The sequence below is a fragment of the Chanodichthys erythropterus genome, chromosome 20 (assembly GCF_024489055.1).
Source record: "Chanodichthys erythropterus isolate Z2021 chromosome 20, ASM2448905v1, whole genome shotgun sequence".
NCBI lineage: Eukaryota > Metazoa > Chordata > Actinopteri > Cypriniformes > Xenocyprididae > Chanodichthys > Chanodichthys erythropterus.
The window spans coordinates 27,262,251-27,285,908 of NC_090240.1; the positions used below are offsets into that span (position 1 = coordinate 27,262,251).

A 23,658-nucleotide genomic window follows, 5' to 3' on the forward strand; every position below is an offset into this window, starting at 1 on the left:
AATCTTCCTGAAGCAGTGTTTTGAAATCGGCCCATGTTGTTGAAAAGCCTTTATTTTGTTTTTTTGGCGCTCCAAAAATATTCTCGTCACTTTATAATATTAATATTAAACCACTGTACTCACATGAACTGATTTAAATATTTTTTTAGTACCTTTACGGATCTTGAGAGAGGAAATGTCATTGCTCCCTATGGAGGCCTCACGGAGCCATCGGATTTCAACAAAAACATCTTAATTTGTGTTCCGAAGAATAACAAAGGTTTTACGGGTGTGGAACGGCATGAGGGTGAGTAATAAATGACATTATTTTCATTTTTGGATGAACTAACCCTTTAAAATGACTGTGGTGGTATTAGATGGTACTTTGATAGAGCATTAGTGGTATTTACACGAAACTCCAAGATACTTTAAAGAACAAAATACTTTTTGTTAGTATCTGTACTGGGCTGGGCAACGAGCCTCACTTGTTAATGGCAAATGAATGGCTTTTGTGACCAGAGGGGGCGCGCTTGATGTCGGCTCTTCACGCTGAGCTGTTTCCTGGGTGCACGCAGCGTCACAGTCAGGCCGTCCAGTACTATGTGGCAGAGCGTGTGTGCGCGTGCATGTGAGAGGTAGGGTAGAGGCAGAGTTTCGGAGCACGTTCAGTTGACAGGCGTCGCCGTTGCTACTCGATTCCGATAACAACACAAGCAAAGACACGGAGCTGTCGCGAGATACGCGCCTTTAACTGGATTAAGCCGAGAAAATCCGTTTTGGACGGACCGAGCTCAAGGCGGATGAGCGCAGCCCGCGGGAGGGCAAGAGTGTTTCTGCGGCGGGGTCCAGTTAGCGAAAGATGAACAAAAACCACCGAGTGCCGAGCAACCGAACTCTGAGCGCCGTGGAGGTGAAGAGCAAGGTGCGTAGCCAGCGGGCCAATTACTTTAATTAGTGTTCAATCAAAGAACTGACTAGTGTTCGTGTTAGGAATAGACTTAACAGTACATTTGGGTGTTAAGACACAATCACACTGTCCTGGTAAGTTCTGCCAACCTTGTGAGTTCAGTCGACCGTTTCTTCAGTACTTTGAGGACATAAATGTCCGTAAGTTGTTGTTGGGGAGAGTTGGAGTGCTTTGACAGATGCTGTCTTATCTCATGTTGTCAGGTGTTCATTATATTATAAATATAATGCCTCAAAGTTTTTATTTGAGTTGTTTTATAAATGTTACAAAGGTAACCCGTGTGTATTTGACCGGTCAATTTAGCCAAAAGGTCTCCCAGGCTATGGCAAGCTGAATAGTTATTTATTTAAACTAACTAAATAACTATCTATATGTTACTGTTACTTATTTTAAGTATTAATGAGTAATTAAATATTTACTATCATCAATTTTATTTAAAACTAATAATTATTCATTACATACTAGTACTTATTCCTTTGTTACTAGTCATTATCTGGTGTTCATATCATCATATTCTGGTGTTTGCTGATAACAAATTGCTGTTACTATTGAAATCTATTGGGATCTGTGGTTTAGATATTAAGTGCTCATGCCAGACTAGTATGTAGTAATTCTTGCTGGTCCCTGTTCCAGTTTTACTAGCTATTCAATAGGCAATAGCGCTTTAATAATCCGAACTATGACAGTTTGAGATACAAGTATCTCAGTAGTTACTAGTAACACTTCTTATCTCAGTGTTTATAATTACTTTTTTGTTGCCATATTTAGTAATGATCATTTCGTAGTTCAATTTAAGGTTTAAAATGTTACTAGTGCCAATTGGAATCCATGCTAATGTCTAATAAACCGGTTCTTGTGTTTTTCAAATAGTACTAGAAAAACTGGAATAGATGCTTCTATTATTAGAGTAGTTACAAGTAACAACAGAAAAGGTCTCTAACTAGTGCGCATTTTCTTGTAAAACCAGAATAAATTCTAGTTGGATAAATAACTTGAACTTTCAGAAGAACCATAGATCCCCATAGAATTCAGTGGAAACATTTTTTTCCAGTAACAATAGAATAGAGACTTAGCAAAGACTGATTGAATAGATTCTAATTCCTATTGGAATAAGTGCAGTTAATTTTTAAAAGTGCTAGTAAAAGGCCTACAAGTAGATACTGTTTGTTTTTTTTTAAGGAATAACTGGCTTGCCATTGCTATGTATCAGTTTGTCAAAAGTATTTCTTGCTCCTAAACTTGTTTCTTTTGGGAAACAAACTGATTATCACTCGTTTTGGATTCCATACTTCACATACACATAACAAGATAAGGTATGAGAAAGTTAAATATTGACTGTTCTCAATTAAATAAGTTAAATCTAATACCAAGCTGCACGTGTGATTAATGAGATGACTGTTACTCAACACAGCCTTTATCTCAACTGTGACGTGAGACCAGTCTTGCAGGCATTATACATGCCTGAACATCGATACAGGAGATATTTATAACTTTATACAACTGTCTGATGTACAGATCAAATATTGGGTTCATCTCAAAACTAATAAGCTGTCTACATAGACAGGGTTCTGAAAGTTTATCAATGTAGAGAGTTCAATCTCAATCATTGCTTTTTCGTGTTTATGTCCATGTTATTGTAGGTAGGGATAGTTATTCACCACCAGAGGAATGTATATGCTGTTTAGTATGATTATTCTTGTTTTTCTTGTGTTAATCATTATGGATGGCACTGTAAACAAGAGTCTGGTCATACTCCCTCCACCAACACAAAGATTTACAGGGCTACTTTATAATGGACAAGCCATGCTTAGCGAATGATGACGTTACAGCTGACTAAGTCTCAATCCTCCCTTCACATTGTTTTTTTTTTTAATTAACAAACCACTTCATAAGTTATTACAAATCATGAAAGAATTTAAGGATTCTAATTTTAATCATTTAATTTATGCATCACATTTTTTGCCCATGACTTTCCGGGTTTATAAATAATTTATATGAGTTCTTTTTTTATTGCTACTCATGCTGTTCTATAGTTAGTTACTCTATACTAAAATCTAATGCTTACTTCCCCTTAAAGGGATAGGTCACCCAAAAAGATTGTTGTAATTTATAACAAAAAGGTTGCTTTTTTCTATATATTTGGCACCATATCGTTTCTTGGCTGATATTAGCAACTATTTAATTTATTGGTATTGATGTATATTAAATATTTATTGGCATAATTTGTATTTTTAATGGTCTCTGCATATTTGAAGATATAGATCATCATCTAAAACTAATTTAAAGAGAGTTCTCTGGAAGAGCGCTTTCCTGTTAAGAGAGCACGTTGGAGTGAGTTGCTGTGTGCATTAATAGATTTCATTGTGTTTTTCACATCTTAACAAAGTACTATCTGTTTTAATATCAGCCATTTATCGATTATCAGCTGTAACATATCATTATCAGCTATTTTTATCCTTTACAATGAATGGCAGCTGTAGCTTTAAAGCTTTAAAAGGGGAGTAAAAATAGCATAGAATCATAGATGTTCATAGACATATATTTAGCAGTATTTATCAGTGAAATAGTAGTTCTAAACCTGTATGAATTTCTATGTTCTGCTGAACACAAAGGAAGATTGCAAAGCAAAGCAAGCAAATCTCACCTCCCATTGACTACCATAGTATTTATTTTCCTACTATGGTAGTCAATGGGGGCGAGATCTGTTTGGTTACTGACAGTCTTCCAAATATCTTCCTTTGTTTTCAGCAGAACATATTTATATGGGTTTGGAACTACTTGAGAGTGAGTAAATGAATTTTCATTTTTGGGTGAACTATCCCTTTAAATCATACTTCAGAGGACTTGGAAGTTTCTGTAGTTCTACAATAAAAACTGGGAATGGGTTGTTCATCTTGTTTTACCATGTCATCATCTATGTGTACTGATGTCTGTTCCATGTCATTAGTTTGGAGCAGAATTCAGGCGGTTCTCTTTGGACCGGTCCAAGCCGGGACGCTTTGATGAGTTCTATGGCTTGCTGCAGCATGTGCATCGGATCCCTAACGTCGACTTGCTTGTGGGTTACGCCGATGTTCACGGGGACCTGCTGCCTATCAACAACGATGACAACTACCATAAAGCAATCTCTGTGGCAGCGCCCCTGCTCCGCCTCTTCTTGCAGCGGAAAGGTGAGGGTTGTTGTTTTGAAGTGGGTCATTGGTCAAACTTCAACTCCATATGCTACTCACACAGACATAGTTTACTTTAGATCTCTTATGGTCCTAACACTCACAATGGTAGTTCATTTGTCCATCTGTATGGTGAGAATTTATATGTAGTTGTGTAGTATGCACAAATGTGTTTCAACTGATAATATATGTGCAATAGCTGTACTTCAGGAAGCTGTCAGACCAGAAGTGGTGCTTTTGTTTATATATATCGGTTATATCAGATTATATTGTGACAGGTAATGTTGTTGGAAGTGAGTATTTCTGTATGGTAGCTGTTGCTAGTTAGCTGGGTTAAGTCTCATTCAAGATAAGTTTTCTTTGTAATGCAATGCATGTAACTAACTCAGCTGCATTTAAAGATTCACTGTTTATCTTTCCTAAATGTTTATCGTTGCTTATTTGATTGATTTCACAAGGCATATTTTATTGCATAAACTTCCTTGATGTGTTTTTCTTTAACTAATGTGGCCGAGTGTTTCTTAATTTGGGCTAAAAGTCTTCAGACTCTTCAGACTTTGAACCCTTGGCTGAGCTCATTTAAAAGGAACAATATAAAGTTAAAGTAACACAGTTAACAGTTGTTGTGTGGTTTTGGTGTGTCGTGGCCCCAGGCTGCGGGGTGCCCCACTCTAAGCTGTGTCTGTGTGCCATATGACCTGTAGATGGTAAGCCACTTTGTCAGGTGGAGATTAGAGGGGTCACTGTGTAACATTGTGTGGCCTGCGTTTCAATTACACGGCGACGCTAGCTTCATGCTGTGACCTGTTGCTATGGCAGAATATGTGACACAGAAGAGCACAAGGACCCTCCCACTTTTTAACTCCGCATGGGGAGGAGTCCTATCTTGTCACATGTTTTAGTTTTTGAGTGCATGCGTGTGTATGTAGGGGGTACGCAGACATTACCCTAAAGGCTAGTTGGGATGTTTAGCTTGGTACACTAAATGCAACAGAGATTAATATGCACACTTGATATAGGCTGATTAACTAAAAAAACTTTTTTTTACATTTTGTGCTTATTTTAAAGGAAATTCTAAACATGGTAAACAAAGGACAATAACTATATTAGCACCTATACCAACGGGCAATAAATGCTGTTTTATATGCTTTAGCTCTTTAAACTCGAGTAGATTCTGATTGGCTGGCAATATTCTTAAAGGGATAGTTCACACTAAAATTAAATTAAGTGATTATTTTATCTGGTGGTGTTCTAATGCCATATGCCCATCTTTCTTTTTCGGACCACAAAAGGAGAAATGTTTTTTAAAAAAGTCCCGCTCGCACTCATCCATATAATGGCAGTGAATAGCTGCCAGCATCAAGCTTTTTTAAAAAAAAAAAAAAAAAAGATGCACGGAAGTGTCTCTGAATGATCCCATGTGACACGTGCCATATATTCAAAGTGTTCTGAGGGTATGCGATTGGGTTTGGTGAAAAACAAACTGAAATTGAATGAAAATCCTGAACTTGACCATCGGCTTTCTGTGCATGGCTATGCGACGTGCGCGTTCATGAGACTCTATCAGCACAGCAGTTCACTCCGACTCATCCAGAAAAGTATAAATGAGGGGAACTGACTGTGTTCAGAAAAGTTTAGATGGTATTTTCCTTCTTCTGTACAATGAATTTTAAAGTATTGTTTATAAGCTTTATAAATGTTTCAATTTCACAAAGAAATATGCAGCATGTTGTATGAGAAATAATAAAAAGACACTTTCTCATTTATAATTGGTCTTAAATCTCATTTTGTTAAAAAAAATTTGTGAGAAAAATGTATTGTGAATCGTATCTTATCGCTTCGTGATTTAAGTAAATCGTTACATCCCTACACTTTATTTTAAAGTGATGTAGTTACATTGTACTTACTCAAATAAGTATTGAGTAATATTAATTAACTACATATACTTATTATATTTAAAGGTTAGGGTTGATTTTGGGCAAATTACTTGTAATTATGCTTAATTTACTGTTATTATAGTAAGTACATGTAGTAAAATGTAACTATGCCACCTTAAAATAAACCAGACTAAAGCCGGGCACACACTTAAACGACTAGCTAAAACATTCTAAGACTGTGCTCAACATTCAGCGATTGTTTCCTGCGACTGAAGCAGATTTATATACTTACACATGGAATTTGAACACGGACTGTTATCGCAGACTGAACGCAACTGGCTCTGACTGGACGCGTTTGAGTGCGATCAGTCATAAGTATCAATTTACATTCATAATCGGCCTTACAATCGTTAAGTGTGTGCGCGGCTTAATAAAAACGCAACATCACATCAAATCCAGAGTGTTTTGTGCACTTTGATGGAAGCCAGCAGCACACACACACATAAAAAGGGCTCTATGTTTGCAGTCACATCAAGGTGCAGAGTAATAAGACTGTCAGACTAACTGAAATCTGTCCTGCAGCATCTTGCTTTCGTTGAATGGCACCCATTCAGTGATCTGGGTTAAGATAGCCTTTGCTGTGGTTGGAGTTCACATGGGGGATGGGGGGGTCTGAGGCATTCTTGAGCGGTGCGCCTCGTCTGTGGATTGTGTTTGGAATTCTGGGTTTTGTTCTGTTGTAGCCTGTTTTGCATATTCAAGTGGCTTGACTTGAGCACAGCTTAGTGGATCTTTAATGAGGATGTTTCGTAGGGTGTACATGTACATCTAAACACTCCAAATGAGGGTTTATGTGTTTCTATAGGCGTCCTGTCCCAACACAGACACACATGCTTTTTCAGACAACATCAGGATGACCACAATACACCAATCACATGCTTGTTTACCTGCTACCATGGCAGCAGTGAAGAGCCCAAGCTGATTGGGGTTAATGACAAGAGATTCTTGAGTGGTGATTGTAGCATGCTGGAATAGATACTACATATTCAGGAATCAGGATTGTGGGGGACCAAATTTAATAATTTAAGAATCGACCATTGAAAATGGCAAAGCTCTATATTTGAATACTGAGTGGGACGTCCCCCCACCCTCAATGTCTATGGTGGTTACAGCACTGCCTGTCTGTTTTGGATACATGTTTGCTGGCTTAAGGGGTGTTGGCACCTGTGTGTCTATTTGCATCATGTGATTTCCTGATCAGACATCCTGCTCAGCTGCTGCTATGTCATAATATTGGGTCTTTGCTCTATATTCTCTGTGCCCTGCATTCACTCCTCTTTGTTACTAACTGATTAAAGGAATAAGCTCTTGTTCCAAAACCTCCTTAGACAGTGTTTTATGGCATCATAGTAATGCTCCTGATGTGAAATGTTCCTTCAAGCCCTCTAAGATAACTAATTTTGGGCAGCATTGCAGCAACCTCTTTTCTAAATAGTTCATTCAGTACAGAAAGGCAAAAAACCTTAATCAAATGAAAACTATTTTACCCTATGTGATGTATTTATATGCTTATTAGGATCATGTTTTTACACTGTAGAAAATAACTTCTTAAATTCATAGTAAAAAATGAATATATAAAATGGAAATATTGAATAAACCAACACCTAATCTTTACGGTTAAGTGTTAGTTGCCAACAGCACACCAGAATGCACTAATGTAACCATCAAAGAGACTATCACTATTTACTTGCATGAACTGTTAATTAACATGCAGTATTTATAGTCTTGAAGTTTGGCAGCCAATTCTCGACCTAACCACAGGCACTACTCTTTACCATGATGGTAACTCTACAAAACATCAGCATATCAGAAACTCATTTAAATACCAAAATAACAGAACATTAAACAATAACATGTCTTCCTCTGTATTAATCTTGTGCAAAACACACAAAATAACACTCAATTTCAACATTTATTCCCCCTTACAGAGTGTGACTCAAAGCATGCTTGCAACTCAGTTTAATGTTGAATGGATTTTTCTGATAACGTTGGTTACGTCAGTAAATTCGGCAACGACGTGACATGGATGACGTCTCTTTATATCGCTCAGTAAACTTAAAAATAATAATTTAAGTAAAAGGGTTTACTCAAATGTTGAGATAAACAAAAATAAAACTAAACTCCTCTTTCAGAAAATGTAATAGTTTTCAGTTGCATCAATGATTTAACAGACATTAATTGCAGCAAACTCAATCTTTATAAGTTAGTAGTACTGTTCGGGTTTACAGTGTACATTACAGTGTACCAAAATCTTAAAATGTACTGATGATAACCACCATCATAATACAGATGCTAAACATATAACTCACTTGACGCTAAAATAATGAAACGTACCAGAAAATGTAACGCAAAACACCCTGATGTACATTACTGATAACAAAAATAAGAAACAAACTATATGTGATTTGTTACACAGATACCTGGGAATGTACTTTTCATGTTTTTCACTATAAATTATATGATAATTCATATATTTTCCTTACAAAACCTGTACATTTTTGAATTTTTCAGTATTTTGCAGTACAATTACATATAATGCAATTTTAAGCATTTACAGCTAAACAATCAACGGGTATTTTTCAGGAAAAATGACATTTTATACAGTGTAGATCAGCAGGACAGAAAAGGGGTGTGCATAGGAGCATAGGTATCATAAACATATCCGATGGGCATCCAACATTGATCTCCTGCTCGATCTCCACACGTAGCCCTTTTCCCCTTGACAATCCTTTGGCATCGGGGTGCCAAATTTTGTTATGCGTTCATCCTAAAAATTGCATTTTTGCGCCCAGTTAGCGACATGCTACGTTTAAACGAGTGGAGTCTCCTGAATGTTTTACACAAGGATCATTATTTGTGTGGAGTGTGGATTTGCTGCCTCTGCACAGCGTTCTAAATCTGTCACTTATGAGGTTTCATTTCGGTTAGGATGCTGCCTAGTTGGCAGCTGACAGCTCACTAGGTTTTGAACAAAGCTTTAATTTGAGCATCCACACAAATACTTGATAACATTTATATCAAATTACAAAATCTTTTGAATGAGGTTGTAGTTCAGTAATTCCATTGAGATTAATATACAAGTCGGCTAATAGTATTAGCATTAATCTGTCTTTTGTTTACTAAATTAAAACTTCCGTTTCTAATAATAGTGCTCTGATTAATTTCATTGTGTTATTCATTACACATAATTTCCATTCCTTTCATAGTTTTCTTAGCAGGTCCCTGGGATCCTCCCTGCTGGCTTCACCTGTCTGAGAGGTGTGGTTCTGGAAAGTAAATGGAATAGTTTCTAGAGAGTGCCGTGACTTATATTTTAGGAATCTACCCACTCATTCCCTCTCCCTTTCGCTTTACCTCTCCTCTTCTTTTCTGAAACCACAAATTTGTTTACTTTTCCATTCATGTCATCAGCTGAATCAGGGCACAGGGATGGGTTTGTGTTTTATTGACACCTGTGACGTCTGCAGGTTTTATTGCCGTTTCAGTTTTAGGAGGAGCCGCTTTAATAAGAGGGAGGAATTCCAGGGTCAAGGAATGTCAGACTGATACACAGAAGCACTGGAACACTGTTATGTCATCATGCCTGGGTAGAGAGGGCCAGCGCGACCGGCCCAGTGCCTCTCTGCTGTTGTCAATGAAGCGGAGCGGGATGAAGGAGGGGTGGAGGGTGCGCTGCATGGTGGAAGAGGTTGTACTTTTGGGGGGGAAGGGGCAGTTAGCTTCAGGATTGGGGGGAGGCGTCACACTGTGTGGAATGTGGTCAGACTCTGATCACCTCTGGTGATTAGATTAGACAGGACAGGATGGCTGCACATGGGTGCAAGGAATGAAGAAGTTTGTGAACATATGGAGGTGTAGAAAGGGACCAGATCGGGTAAGAGGTGTAAGGAGGTGTTATTGGTGGGAAAACACTGGAAATCTGCTATTACTTCGTTGTTGAAAGAAAAAAAAAATAGTGTAAGACCTGGTCACTGGTTAGTCCTGTTTTAGATAAAAGGCCAAGTCATTGTCAAACACAGTGTTTGTTGTTAACTCATGTTCAAATTGTTCTTGTCAAGTTGTTCTTGTGCTTCATAGTGATTTGTAGAAGAGGTGTTGATATCATCAAATATTGACAGAGTTTTTCTCATGGTATTGTATCGATACTTTTGATCCTTGTATCAATATACACTACCATTGAAAAGCTTGGGCTCAGTAAGATTTGAAAGAAGTCTCTCATACTCACCAAGGCTGCATTTACTTAATAAAAAACAGAAAAAAAGTAATATTGGGAAATATTATTATGATTTAAATATAATTTAAAATGTCATTTTTTTCCCTGTGATGGCAAAGCTGAATTTTCAGCACCATTCAGTGTCACTTGATCCTTCAGAAATCATTTTGATATGCTTATTTGACACTCAAGAAACATTTCTTATTATCATCAATGTTGAAAACAAAAATCAAACTAGACTAAAATAAACTTGTCAAGGGTCAAACACAGTTTAGAAGATGTTTTAAAAAAGAAAACAATTAAAAAAGAATTCAAAGCAAAAAAAATGGTGCTCTAAACTTTTGAATTTTAAGATGCAATTTGATGTGGTGCTTTAAAAAAGATGAATATAAAGATACAGCTTTTCAGAGACATTGAATGAACAGTTTTGGACTATTGTGACATTCCTGTGCCATACTGGACACAGTAAACCATGTGAGAGAGACTGAAACTGATTCTGCAGTACACAGCTCTGATGTAGGATAATTTGTTGTTCATTGCCTCTGTCACAAGTTTTGAATGCTGATGATTTTATGATGCTTCTGTGTATGATTAACCTCAGAGCAGTAAAACACCTTCCAAACTGAACTCTGACCATGTGACCTTTAGCAGTGCACTTCACATTCTTCACATAGTCAAAGGCAAGAGAAGGTCCAGGTTATCAGAAAAGTCCTCACTGTGGAAACTGAGTGACGGTGCCCCAGCTTCTATTGAGTGCAGGGAGTCTCTGCTCCACAATTCCATCTTCTATAACATGGAAAAAAGGGTGAAAATGTGTGTAGACTGATCAGAATTTCTATCCAAAAGTGAAAGTGCCAATTATTTCTCCGGTATAACCAAAACAAAAAGATATACAGTATATAGTTCTGCTCATGTATATCTAGTTTACTTACTTTAAAGGTGCCGTAGAATGTGTTTTCAAAAGATGTAATATAAGTCTAAGGTGTCCCCTGAATGTGTCTGTGAAGTTTCAGCTCAAAATACCCCATAGATTTATTTTTTTTTTTATTAATTTTTTTAACTGCCTATTTTGGGGCATCATTAAATATGAGCTGATTCAGGCTGCGGCCCCTTTAAATTCTCGTGCTCCCCGCCCCCGAGCTTGCGACTGCCTTAAACAGCATAAACAAAGTTCACACAGCTAATATAATCCTCAAAATGGATCTTTACAAAGTGTTCGTCATGCAACATCTCTAATCGCGTAAGTATGGTATTTGATGAATCGCCTTCGATAATGAACGCGATATTGCGTGGCTTATCAGTGAACTACGGCTCTGTTTATTAAATGCTACTCCATTTGAAAGCAGGTGATGGCGATTTAGCGGTAATCAGGGAACCGTCTTTACTGACGAAATGCGCGTGACAATTGCATGCGATATATCGCCCAGCCCTTTGGATGTTTACATTTGATTCTGAATGAGTTTGATAGTGCTCCGTGGCTAAAGCTAACATTACACACTGTTGGAGAGATTTATAAAGAATGAAGCTGTGTTTATGAATTATACAGACTGCAAGTGTTTAAAAATGAAAATAGTGACGGCTCTTGTCTCCGTGAATACAGTAAGAAACGATGGTAACTTTAACCACATTTAACAGTACATTAGCAACATGCTAACGAAACATTTAGAAAGACAATTTACAAATATCACTAAAAATATCATGTTATCATGAATCATGTCAGTTATTATTGCTCCATCTGCCATTTTTCGCTGTTGTTCTTGCTTGCTTACCTAGTCTGATAATTCAGCTGTGCACAGATCCAGACGTTAATATTGCCTGCCTTTGTCTAATGCCTTGAACATGAGCTGGCATATGCAAATATTGGGGGTGTACATATTAATGATCCCGACTGTTACATAACAGTCGGTGTTATGTTGAGATTCGCCTGTTCTTCTGAGGTCTTTTAAACAAATGAGATTTACATAAGAAGGAGGAAACAATGGAGTTTGAGACTCACCGTATGTCATGTACTGAACTCTTGTTATTTAACTTTGCCAAGGTAAATTCAATTTTTAATTCTAGGGAACCTTTAAAGAAATCAAATTTGTTTCCAGGTGGACTAATTAAAGCTTGAGCACTCTGATTTCCTCAAATGCTTAAAGCCAGCCAATCATATTGGAGTTTGCAATGTTTGTGTACAGTATGTATCAGAATGATCTGAATAGACTGTACACTCTTTAAAATAAAGCTTCAAAATGAGGGTTTTTGGAGCAATGCCATAAAAGAACCATTTTTGGTTCACCAAAGAACCTTTTGGTGAACAGAAAATAATTTTTTTTAATAATGTAAAGAAACTATAAAGAACCTTTTTTGCAATTTCATTCATGTAAATGACGCTTCATTGAACCATCGATGCCAATAAAGAACATTTTAGGTGGGACGAGGGCTGCCCCAAACACAGAAACAAGCTTAGCCCTGCTGAAAGTGGCACATCCTAAGAAGCAAAGCAGTCACAGTCACTCCTTGAGAGACAGAGGATGTGTCAGGGGGGCAAAGATGATGCGCTGAAGGAAGAGAGTGGGAGAGAGAAGAATGAGCAGCGTCAGCATGAATTAAACTGAAGGCAGCAGTAGTTTCATGACATGAAGGAGTCGTTCTACCCACACACTCTCTTATTAAACATGCTGCCTGGCCTTAAATTTGTTACAAAGGTGTTCACGGAGCTTTAGCGTTATAAAGGAACTATATATGAAAGCAGTCCTGTGCTATGCAACATTATTAATACTAAATTAAGTACAAGCTCTTAGAAATTATTTTCTGTGGTAATCAGCAACATGCCACAGGTGTGTTGATTACTACAGAAAAAATATTGACTTGCCTAAGTAAAAAAATAAATAAAAAAATTTCATGACATTTTATGTCTTTCCGTATAAAGTGGTCCAATAATTGTAAAATTGAAAATTTTGGGAAATTAAAAATGGCCAAGCAACCTCCATTGGACCACTTGAGACCCTTTTACTGTATCATTTCTTCTGTTTTTGTTTTTTTGAACACATGCTGAAATTTGCTTGAATTTCCATTTCCAATTTACCACATAAAAACAAAATTAATTATGGTTAGTTGCTGTACGTATCATTCAGATGTTCTCTTCCTTTTTAATTGTAAGTTGCAAAATGGATCAAATTTGATATGCTGATATTCAACAGTCTGGCTCTGTGCATATAACACTTAAAGATATTCGCTTGAAGACCTAATGCTTGACACCAGGTCTGATGTCTGTACGGTTCACAGGAAATGCATGATGATGATGCGTTGGCAGCTCAAGGTTGTTTACACATAATAAGGGATTTTAATGGCTTGTCATTTTTTCTTAATTTAGAAACTGCTGTAATGATTCCCATGCAAGTTTCATACACAGTGCACCTTATTTTTTCCACACGTTCTCTGTGTATCTTATTCTTAAGGGCTATTCCCATGTTTCATTTCTCTCACACTTTGTTTTCTCCCTCTGTTATCAGAAGAGGTCTCACTTTATCATAGCTGTGTCACAGAAGAATGCACCCAGCTGGCCCAGAATATAAGCACCTCATAAAGTTTCTCTATTCAAAAGATTTTACCCATCAACCCTCACTCTTTCATTCTCATTCTCTCTCCCTGGCCTAATAAGCACTCATTATAGCCCTTTCTCCACCCTCTCTTCTCCCTTCTCCTCTATCGTGCCGTGACTGGAACGGGATGGTACACACTCCTCATGTGGGAGACGTCTGGACTTAACCTTAAAGAGGCAGAAATGTTTCCACAGATGATGTCGTGCCATCAGCGGCTGCTCGTCTGAATAATCTGGGCGCACAATTCTCTGCAAGCAGCTTTGTGGAGTGAGACCGTAAACAGAAAGTAGCACATGCAAAAAAAAAAAAACCCTGAATGAGACATTCACAAAAGTGAAACATGAGCAATCACGGCCTTCATAAGGCCTGCTGAATATTGGATGAGATGAGTCTGTCTCTCGCACAGTTTGCGGTGAGCAGAGACACGGTGTGACATCTCTATTGTTTTCACGCTCCTCGTGAGATGCTGCTCACGAACATGCCTGTGAACTTCTGAAATGACCATGAATACTTCATTATCAATAGTGATTAATCAAATAGATGTCATCAAGACAAATACTAATAAGTATAAATGTGTAGTCGTAATGTTTGGAAGGTGCACCAAGTATGTTACACTTCGTTTAACACCTATAGACATGAACAGTATAGATATGTTTAATGTGAAATCCTGATGTGTCATCAAAAAGTATTTTATTCTATTTAAGTAACCTCAGGTTATCGTTATTTTAAATACCGCTTTTTAAGGAACGTTTCACAGTTGTAATTTAGAAGCAGGGTTAGCCCCGCTTTTTATCCGGGGTTATTAAATCCTTCTCCGGAGCGGTGCTAACCCCGCATTGCGGTGTCAAACATGTACAGTGTGAAACTATGCAGTGTTAGAATGTTACAGCCAGATGCTTATCAGACAACCAATCGCATACTCATATTTGCCTGCTTTGGACAGTCACGGAAACACTGCGCATTGTATATAAACAGTAAATTCAGCATTTGAGAGGAAAAATGTCAAATGCTAACAAAAACATGACAATTTGAGTGAAGAAAAGACCGTTTCAGTCTTACCTTTTATAGTCCGAAGTGTCCATTCAGTATAAACTCGATAGTACAGTCGGCAATATGAGGATAGCAGTGCTAGAGCTTATGTACTGTAAACAGGTTGCATGCTGCGTTTATCCAATCAATGACACTGATACCGCAAATATGCAAATAAGAACGTTTACCCGGGGCTCAGGAAAGTACAATGTGAAACTTCAGCTTATGAATACGCAGTTTGAAACGTGAAGCAAGATAACCCAGGATTCCGTTTAACCGGGGTTTAGAATGACCCAGGGTTAACTATTTCAAGTGTAAAAAGCCTTATAATTTAAAAACTTAAACCGTTAAATGTTATCATTTGCAAATGAATATCCATTTTTAATACTGTGCATTATGTTGCGATGCCTAAATTCACTTAAAGCATTTACTTTATAGTGTTTTATGTTTAGTTTATTTAGATAAGAAGTATTTTTAATTTTAATATTGGCTCTATTTCAATTACTTAAACTTAGAGTAAATACTCAAACGGTCACATGACCTTAGGACTGAAAGACCCTGCGTAATGGGATACCGATCATCTAGCAAAGGTGGGGCTTTCACTAAGCTGACACACACACACACACACACACACACACACACACACACACACACACACATTACTCTCACTGGTTGACATGGCATACTGGACACACAGACTGCATCCTGGTGTCCTCTGACAGGAAGTGAGGACGGTGCTTGCACTGCCACGGTCAATGGTGACCACAGTATCAGATAAAGCCAGTGTCACATTTCGGCTGCCATTTTAACACACAACTGCAGAGAAATCCACATGGCCTAAACAAAAAATGGGAAATTGAAAGATGTCTCTTATTCTCACCAAGGCTGCATTTATTTTCTCTAAAATACAGTAAAAACAGTAATATTGTGAAATATTATTACAATTTAAAGCAATATTTTCTATTGTATGATATTTTTTTAAAAAGTAATTTATTCCTGTGATGGTAAATCTGAATTTTCAGCATCATTACTCCAGTCTTCAGTGTCACATGATCCTTCAGAAATCATTCTAATATGATGATTTGCTGCTCAAAAAACATTTATGATTATTATCATTGTTGAAAACAGTTGTGGAAACCATGATACAGTTTTTTCAGTATTCTTTTATGAATAGAAAGTTAATTTATTTGAAATGGAAATATTTTGTAACATTGTAAATGCCTTCACTTTCACTTTTGATCAATTTAATGCATCCTTGCTGAATAATTTTGTTTTTCTTTAAAAAAATCTTACTGACGCCAAAATTTTGAATCGTCGTGTGTACATTTACTGTAAATTAAAAAAAAAATAGTTAAATAGTTTCATGCTATAATCCTAAAGCTCTTGAAAAATTTAGAGAAAAATCATTGAAATTCTCATGTCGACTAATTGTTTGTTGAGAGTTGTTATCCCCTGATTGTAGAGAGCACAATGCATGATGGGGTGTAATGAGGCCTGTATGCTTGTGTTTGATTTAAACACATGATCGTCTGTCATATTTGTATGATGAGCCATTATGATCCAACTGGTTTCTGTAGTGAGAGCGTCAGGTTTCACTGTGTTCAACTGTGTTGCATTCAGGAAGTGAGGTGATGAAGTTTTGTCTGTCCGTCAGCATGCAGTTTCCATATATTGCTGCTTTATGCATCCTCTCGCTTTTTCTCCTCTGGACCTCTGAGCTAGTTTGTGCCTGTTTGAGTGGCCCTCAGGGACTTCCCATGCTGCCCTTCAACACTGACTATGAAGCCATTGTTAAGCTTTAATATGGAAGAGTGGAGCAGATAGGGAAGGAAGAGAGGAGATGAATGCTCCAGGAGATGTAAAGAGACCTCCATACATGCTCGACTGCTCTGGCCAAACTTACATAGCTAAGACTTGTGTGTGCATGCTGCATGTTTGTGAATAAACCTCAGTTCTCTTAGGTCAGAATGAGATTTTTTTTTATTACGTCTGCAGGCATTGAAGGCATTTTGCCAAAGATTGTTAAAATTTCAACATATTCACGTTGAAACACAACACAAGGGCGATCCAGGTAGTTTTCTTGTGGGAACTGGCAGGGGGACCTTTACTCTCTCTCACTGAACAATCAATCTTGTGTTTGCGAGTGTGTTTTGACTATATTTGGGCTGAAGTGAAATCTATTCCCATGCTAGATCACACAGCCTCATCCCTGCTAACATGATCCTGGTTAAACAAACACCGTACAGGATGACATTTTCCTTTTAGAGGTACAATTCAGGTTTATGGCATAAAAAATCCATAAAAATGCATGGCTTTAACTTAAGTCACAAACCTTGTCAGACCTAGATACAAAAGATCAGTAAATAACATAATTAAGATGTTTGTAATAATCTCATAACATGGTGGTTTTTGTTAATAATTACATCTGTCAGGTTAACCATTGTTCGTTCAGGTAAATGAGAGTTCAGAAAAGCACAGAGAACTGTTTTGAACTCTCTCATTTCCAACCTATACCTACTACATACATTTATATCCTCTCTCCCTTCCTACTCTATTCTCCTTTTTGATCTTGAGTATGAATTTCTTGCAGGTGAAAGTCCAGGCTGTGATTAAGCCTCTGAGGAATTCATAAAGGGCAGCTGAGAGAGAGAGAGAAAGAGAGAGGTTGAAAGGAGGCTTGGGTTTACAGTAGATTACACATTAGCTGAGGGGCGGAGGGAAACTAACAAGCGGGCATTCTCTACTACGGTATCCCCTGCAGGTCTCTCTTTTACAAAGCTGTGGGAATAGTCCAAGTGCAAAAAACTTGGACTTTATCATTTGAACATGTTAAAAAATAATCAACGTGCACAGATAATGTGTGTGTTTACATTCACAACAATACTCTAATATTGAACTGTGTTTACAGACTGAAAAGTGTCAATGCACAGACACTTTTAGTTACTGCATTATGTTTCTCATGGACATTTTTTATTACATTTTATTTTAAAGTAAAAACGAACACAAATATACGTAAGAACTTTCATACATTCGTCCCCGACTTCCTAGGTTGTCTTTGAAACCCTGTAGATTGATTTTTACGTGAAGAACTATGGATGTTTTTGCAGAGAAAATCAAAAGTTTATGTTTATGCGCTTATGTCTTATCCAATGATTGATAATGCTAAAAAAGAGCCATTCTGTACTGTAATGTCAATGTGTCATGCAAAGGAAAGGGATTAAGTCACAGACATATATATGTAGTATATCGTTTAAAAATATACTTTTATCTAAGTTTAATTTTAATTACCTAATTTGTCGACATGATGCCGATGCAGAGCTGGTGCAAACATATCCACATCACTATGATCAGATGCTTTCTTAACTGCTGTTTTCTCACTGCTGTAATTTTTGTTGTGTGTTTATTTTGTTATTAAGAGGAAAGTGTGCAGCACGTATTTACATATTCAATAACCCGTCGCTCTTAGCAGCGCGGACGGCGTCTGAATGTTTGTTAACAGTATATATCTGCAAAGGGATTTTAAACTCCTTTTTACTTCTAAGCGAAGGTTGAAAAAGAATGTGAGTACATCGGGGCATTGAATCATGTTCAATACATGTGCACGAGCGTGAGCAATAAGTTGCTGGCTGCAGTTCACTTAATGGCCACTGGTGTCGCTAATAACATGGGTTTCTGAATTCTACATAAAGCCGCTTTACATAAAAGCACTCTAAATAAACTTGTACAATATGCTAATATCGGCCTGCATTTACAGAGCTGCTGAAAAATGTTAATGCCCAGACTAGGGCTGGGCGATATATCGCATGTGATTGTCACGCGCATTTCGTCAGTAAAGTCGGTTCCCTGATTACCACTAAATCGCCATCACCTGCTTTCAAATGGAGTGCCATTTAATAGACAGAACCATAGATCACTGACAAGCTACGCAATATCACGTTCATTATCGCAGATGAATCGCCTTTACTGACGAAATGCGCGTGACAATCGCATGCGATATATCACCCAGCCCTAGCCCAGACACTCTTTTGCATTATGTTGCCCATTCTTATTTTATTTTTTTGTTTTACTTTGTTTTAAAAGTGAGCAAAAAACAGAAATTAAATTATTTAATTTGCGGTTGTTGTTCAACAACTAGTTGACAATTGTAATCCATCCCACACTTCAGTTTAGGGTCGAATTCTCACTATTGGCTATGACCTCTTTGCCTCAATAAACTACTAATTACTTGTCATTAATAATTAGTAATGTAGTTGTTAAGTTTAAGGGATGTAGAATATGGTCATGCAGAATAAAGCATTAATTTGTGCTTTATAAGTACTAATAAACAGCCAATGTATACTAGTATGCATGCTAATAAGCAACTAGTTAATAGTGAGAATTGGACCCTACTTACCACTTGTTTTTAACCCTTACTCTTTTAAATTGCAATGCCTAACATAAGACTTACATATTTACATTCTCTTTCTCTCTTTTCTTCCTTTTGTGCAGAGGAGGCAGATTACTCTTCATTCGGTACGGACACTGTGACCCGTAAGAAGACCCCAGCAGTGCTTGCAGCAGTCCTCCTTCGCCCGGACACCAACAAGAAGAAGCCTCCAATCATCATCAGCCTGCCCAAAGATTTCCGCCCGGTGTCCTCCATCATCGATGTGGACATTCTCCCGGAGACACATCGTCGCGTACGTCTATACAAACACGGTCAGGAGAAACCACTGGGCTTCTATATCCGCGACGGTTCCAGCGTGCGTGTTACGCCCCAGGGCCTGGAAAAGGTCCCGGGAATCTTCATCTCCCGCATGGTCCCCGGAGGCCTGGCGGAGAGCACGGGACTGCTGGCCGTCAATGACGAGGTGCTCGAAGTCAACGGCATTGAGGTGAGTGGAAAGTCTTTGGACCAAGTAACGGACATGATGATTGCTAATAGCCACAACCTCATTATAACGGTCAAACCCGCCAACCAGCGCAATAACGTGGTACGCAACAGCGGAGGCGGGGCCACATCCGGCAGCTCAGGGCGATCTTCTGACAGCAGCACCAGTTTTTACGGTTACACGACACCAGGCTCCATGGCTATGACCCCGTCCCATATTATCCAGAACTATGAGCCGGACGAGGAGAGCGAAGATGAGGAGGATTTGGTGATCGAGGCAGACGGTGGGACTAAACTCATTCCGCAGGCAGCGACGCGGGCGACAGCAAGCTCTAGCATGCCTGCTCTGCCCAGATATGAGCCTCACCTCGACCTCCGCCCTTCGAATGGTACCATGGCGACCAGCGCAAGCGCAGGGTCTCTGAATGCCCGTGACAGGAGCTTGGAGGGCCGTAATCTAGAGGAGGAAGGCACAGTCATTACACTGTAGAGCATATAATCACACACATGCCAATACACACTCTTGTGTGCCATAGGACTGAAAATGCATGTCTTTATACTTGGGTGACCAGGACCAAAAGAGGAGTACAGTCACCACAGCACCTTACAGCACTTCTCTATAACCACAGGGACCAGGTCATTGAACCCATGGAGAATGGCACAGCACCAAAAATAGCTGCTTCTTGAGTAATAATGAACTTCATGAGTCAGTGCGATTGAGTGAATGCAGATGCCTGTCACGTGACTGAGAACAGATACTCGGCAGCGTATGAATCATGACAATCTTTTTTTACTTTAACAACCACTCCCTTTCTAGCATTATGACAGAGAACAAAGTACAATGGGCTTAACCATCCTGTGCGTTACCATGGTAACTGAGTCTGAGCTACAGAACTTCAGAAGGAACTGAAATATGCTCTTCATCCATTCCTGTCTGCAACACTAACACACCCTGCTTTCCGATTGTTTGAACATTTGTGGCGCTCGAGCCAATGATTAGGAGGTGTTTTCACTCGATCGGACATTTCAGTACGTTTGTAGACTGCTGCCTCGGTTAAGATACAGATGTCTATTATTATCTCAAAAGTTTTTATTCATAGCCAAAAAAGACAGATGATTAATGTTTCATTGTGATGTGTTTTATCATGTGTACCACTTTCATTTCTTTATGACAAGGGCTATCATCCTGCTCTCTGCTACTTGTGGTTTATTTTACCCATTGATCTCTATTGATAAGCCTTTTGGGGCTTTGGAATAGATCATCATTAGCTGTAATGTTTCAGTGGAGCACTCTGAAGTGGACAGAAGCTGTTTCATGAATGAAGAGTGTTCTGTGAGGTTCAATTTGTTCAAATTATTTAAAGGGATAATTTCACCAAAAATAAAGATTGTCGTCATTTACTCCCCCTAATGTCATTTCAAACCTGTATGACTTTCTTTCTTCTGTTGAAGACAACAAAATATCTTTTTGTTTTTTTCCATATTTTGAAAGTCAATGGGGTCCAGTGTTATTTTGGATCCCATTGATTTTCATTTTATGGACAAAAACAAAACCTATTCAAAGATATTCAATCACTCATACAGGTTTGAAACAACCTGGTGGTGAGTAAATGAGGACTTTTTGGGCGAACTATACGTTTAATGCATTAGGTATCATGATGTAACAACAATATTTTTACATGAATTATCTGTGTACATTTGAACATTTCATGATAACATTAGTTAAAGTGTTATGAACAGTGATCAGTAGTATATTTATGAATTAATTAATATTAACCTAGCTATATAAATGCTGTAAAAAAAAATTGGTTTATGATACATAATGCATTATTTAATATTAACAAGTTGAACCTTATTTTCAAGTGTTACCTTTAATAATAAGAGTTGAAAATGAATCATGGAGAAAACAACCCTTGATTTTTGTGAATATCTGTCAAAATATTCAATATCGTCCCTTGTTAATGTTTTTTTTTTTTTTTTTGCGCGCGTCAGCAGCTTACCAGCCAAACCCTTCAGAAATTATGTAACATGATTTGGTCTATGTAAACTTCACTACTTTTTTTTTTTTTTTACATTCAACTGGCTGAAATCTCAGTGAAAAAATGTACACTATTATCATATTGTCATCTATCTCCAATACCCTCGCAAACCCTTCACTTTCAGTGAATGGGACCTTCCTACTTGAGCGTTAATTTCTAAAAATGACCTCTTATATGAATGACTGGACATAAGAACAATTTTTAAGCTCTTACTTTCAAATCACTTTTTTAAGTCCATATGACTGTTGGTACATTTCTCCCCTTTTTGTCCTTATACATACATATCATAATGATATGCATGATGTCACAGCTGTAAGCTTCAATACGAACTTTTAAGATCTCAGAGTTCGTGTCAGCGGATGCACTGGAAGAGACTGACAGGAGACAGATGTGCCTATGCTCTTACAGTTATAGGACCTGCTGATGGAGATTTAGCCGAAGTAGCCTTTCATTATCTCCCCATTTCTCTCTTTAGAATCGCTGATGAGGATCCTAAACACTGGGCGTCTGCTCGGTTCCTCTGCATAGCTTTTCATGGCACTTACTTTACCAAAACCTGCTTGTTGTAGCACACGCACTGTAGCTGTGATCATTCACACTTCATCCAGATCGTTCATTTTTGTGGTACAAACGACATACTGAATGGAGTCTTTAGCTGTGTTAACTTAATTTTACATTAACCACTAGGCTACATACGATTTGGGATTGTAACCACAGAAGTTTTATTTATTTTAAAATAGACTATGTATTTTTACTTGCTTTGTTTTAGCTGACATAAAAAACCTCATGATTTTCATTCTTTTTTTATTTTATTTTAGATCATCTCTACAAAATGGTGTTTTAATTTTTTTCCACTTGAATTTTTGGTGGAACGTAATGCTCAGACCTTTAGGGGGAATATAAATATGAAGAATAACTTGCTATTTTCCAAACTGTGAATATCTTTTCATTTCTAAAGTTGAATATATATCTATGAGAACCTGCTTTGAGAGACCTAGAAATGGGCTTTTAAGCATTATCATTCATGTGTCAATTCCTCTTTTTGATAATGAGCTTGTCAGATAAATCTTAAGGTATAGATTTGTACTGAAATTATCAGTATTTTCTTATTAGTACTACTTTGATGTAAATTTGTTTCACATAATGAAACTTTTAAAAAGATAAATACTATATTATGACATAGCTGCACATGTATTATAGTCAAATCTTGGATGAAATAAACTAATATGAAGAAACCACTGATGCTGTTCCTTTCTTAATTTGATGTATTTGTAATGAAAAAGATTCATTTTATTTGTGATAATCAATATGTGACAGTTTGAAATGTATGTTGGAGGACCAACAAGCTTATTTAAATAGCACTTTTTACAATGCATATTATTTCAAAGCAGCTTTATGTACTGTATTATCTCAATGTTTCAATGTCTTTATGCTACTTTAACATAACATAATACATATGAGGAATGAAGGAGCCAATAAATATCTTATGCTACAGTTACCATTGCTAAATTATTGGATGACTTGGCCATGGACTGTTGTCTAAAACTTTTTCCAGTGTTTCATGAAATCCTTTGAACTGTTTTGTATTGCAGCCAGTTTTTTTTTTTTTTTTTTATATTACAGAACTTGACAAAAGGCTATTTTAGTGCTGCTTTACAAAGTTCAAACAGCTTTATGCAACTTTTACAAGTTACTTTTCTCCCACTCTATTGTTGAGAGTTGAAGACTAGAGCAAACTCAATCTCTGAACGCTGATGTCAGGAGGCCACCCTGTGGTTAAAGCATGTAACAGTAACTTTACAAAGGATTAATTTGCCTTTGTACATATTAAAATACCCACAGTCTATTAATTAATTTATTTTTTTTG

The 23,658-nt window shown here is 37.6% G+C and overlaps 1 protein-coding gene across 1 annotated transcript; it reads left to right on the forward strand.

The window, feature by feature from the left end:
- Positions 1-626: 626 nt before the first annotated feature.
- On the forward strand, positions 627-23,370 carry pard6b (par-6 partitioning defective 6 homolog beta (C. elegans)). Its single transcript, XM_067371025.1, has 3 exons — positions 627-901; positions 3,894-4,116; positions 19,371-23,370. The coding sequence occupies exons 1-3, from the start codon at positions 839-841 to the stop codon at positions 20,240-20,242; spliced, it is 1,158 nt and encodes a 385-aa protein (XP_067227126.1). The 5' UTR covers positions 627-838; the 3' UTR covers positions 20,243-23,370.
- The last annotated feature ends 288 nt before the right edge of the window (positions 23,371-23,658 follow it).

Coding starts and splice junctions, on each gene's coding strand:
- pard6b (XM_067371025.1), top strand. CDS start 839: ATGAACAAAAACCACCGAGTGCCGAGCAACCGAACTCTGAGCGCCGTG. Junction 902..3,893: donor CCGTGGAGGTGAAGAGCAAG/GTGCGTAGCCAG, acceptor CCATGTCATTAG/TTTGGAGCAGAATTCAGGCG. Junction 4,117..19,370: donor CCTCTTCTTGCAGCGGAAAG/GTGAGGGTTGTT, acceptor CCTTTTGTGCAG/AGGAGGCAGATTACTCTTCA.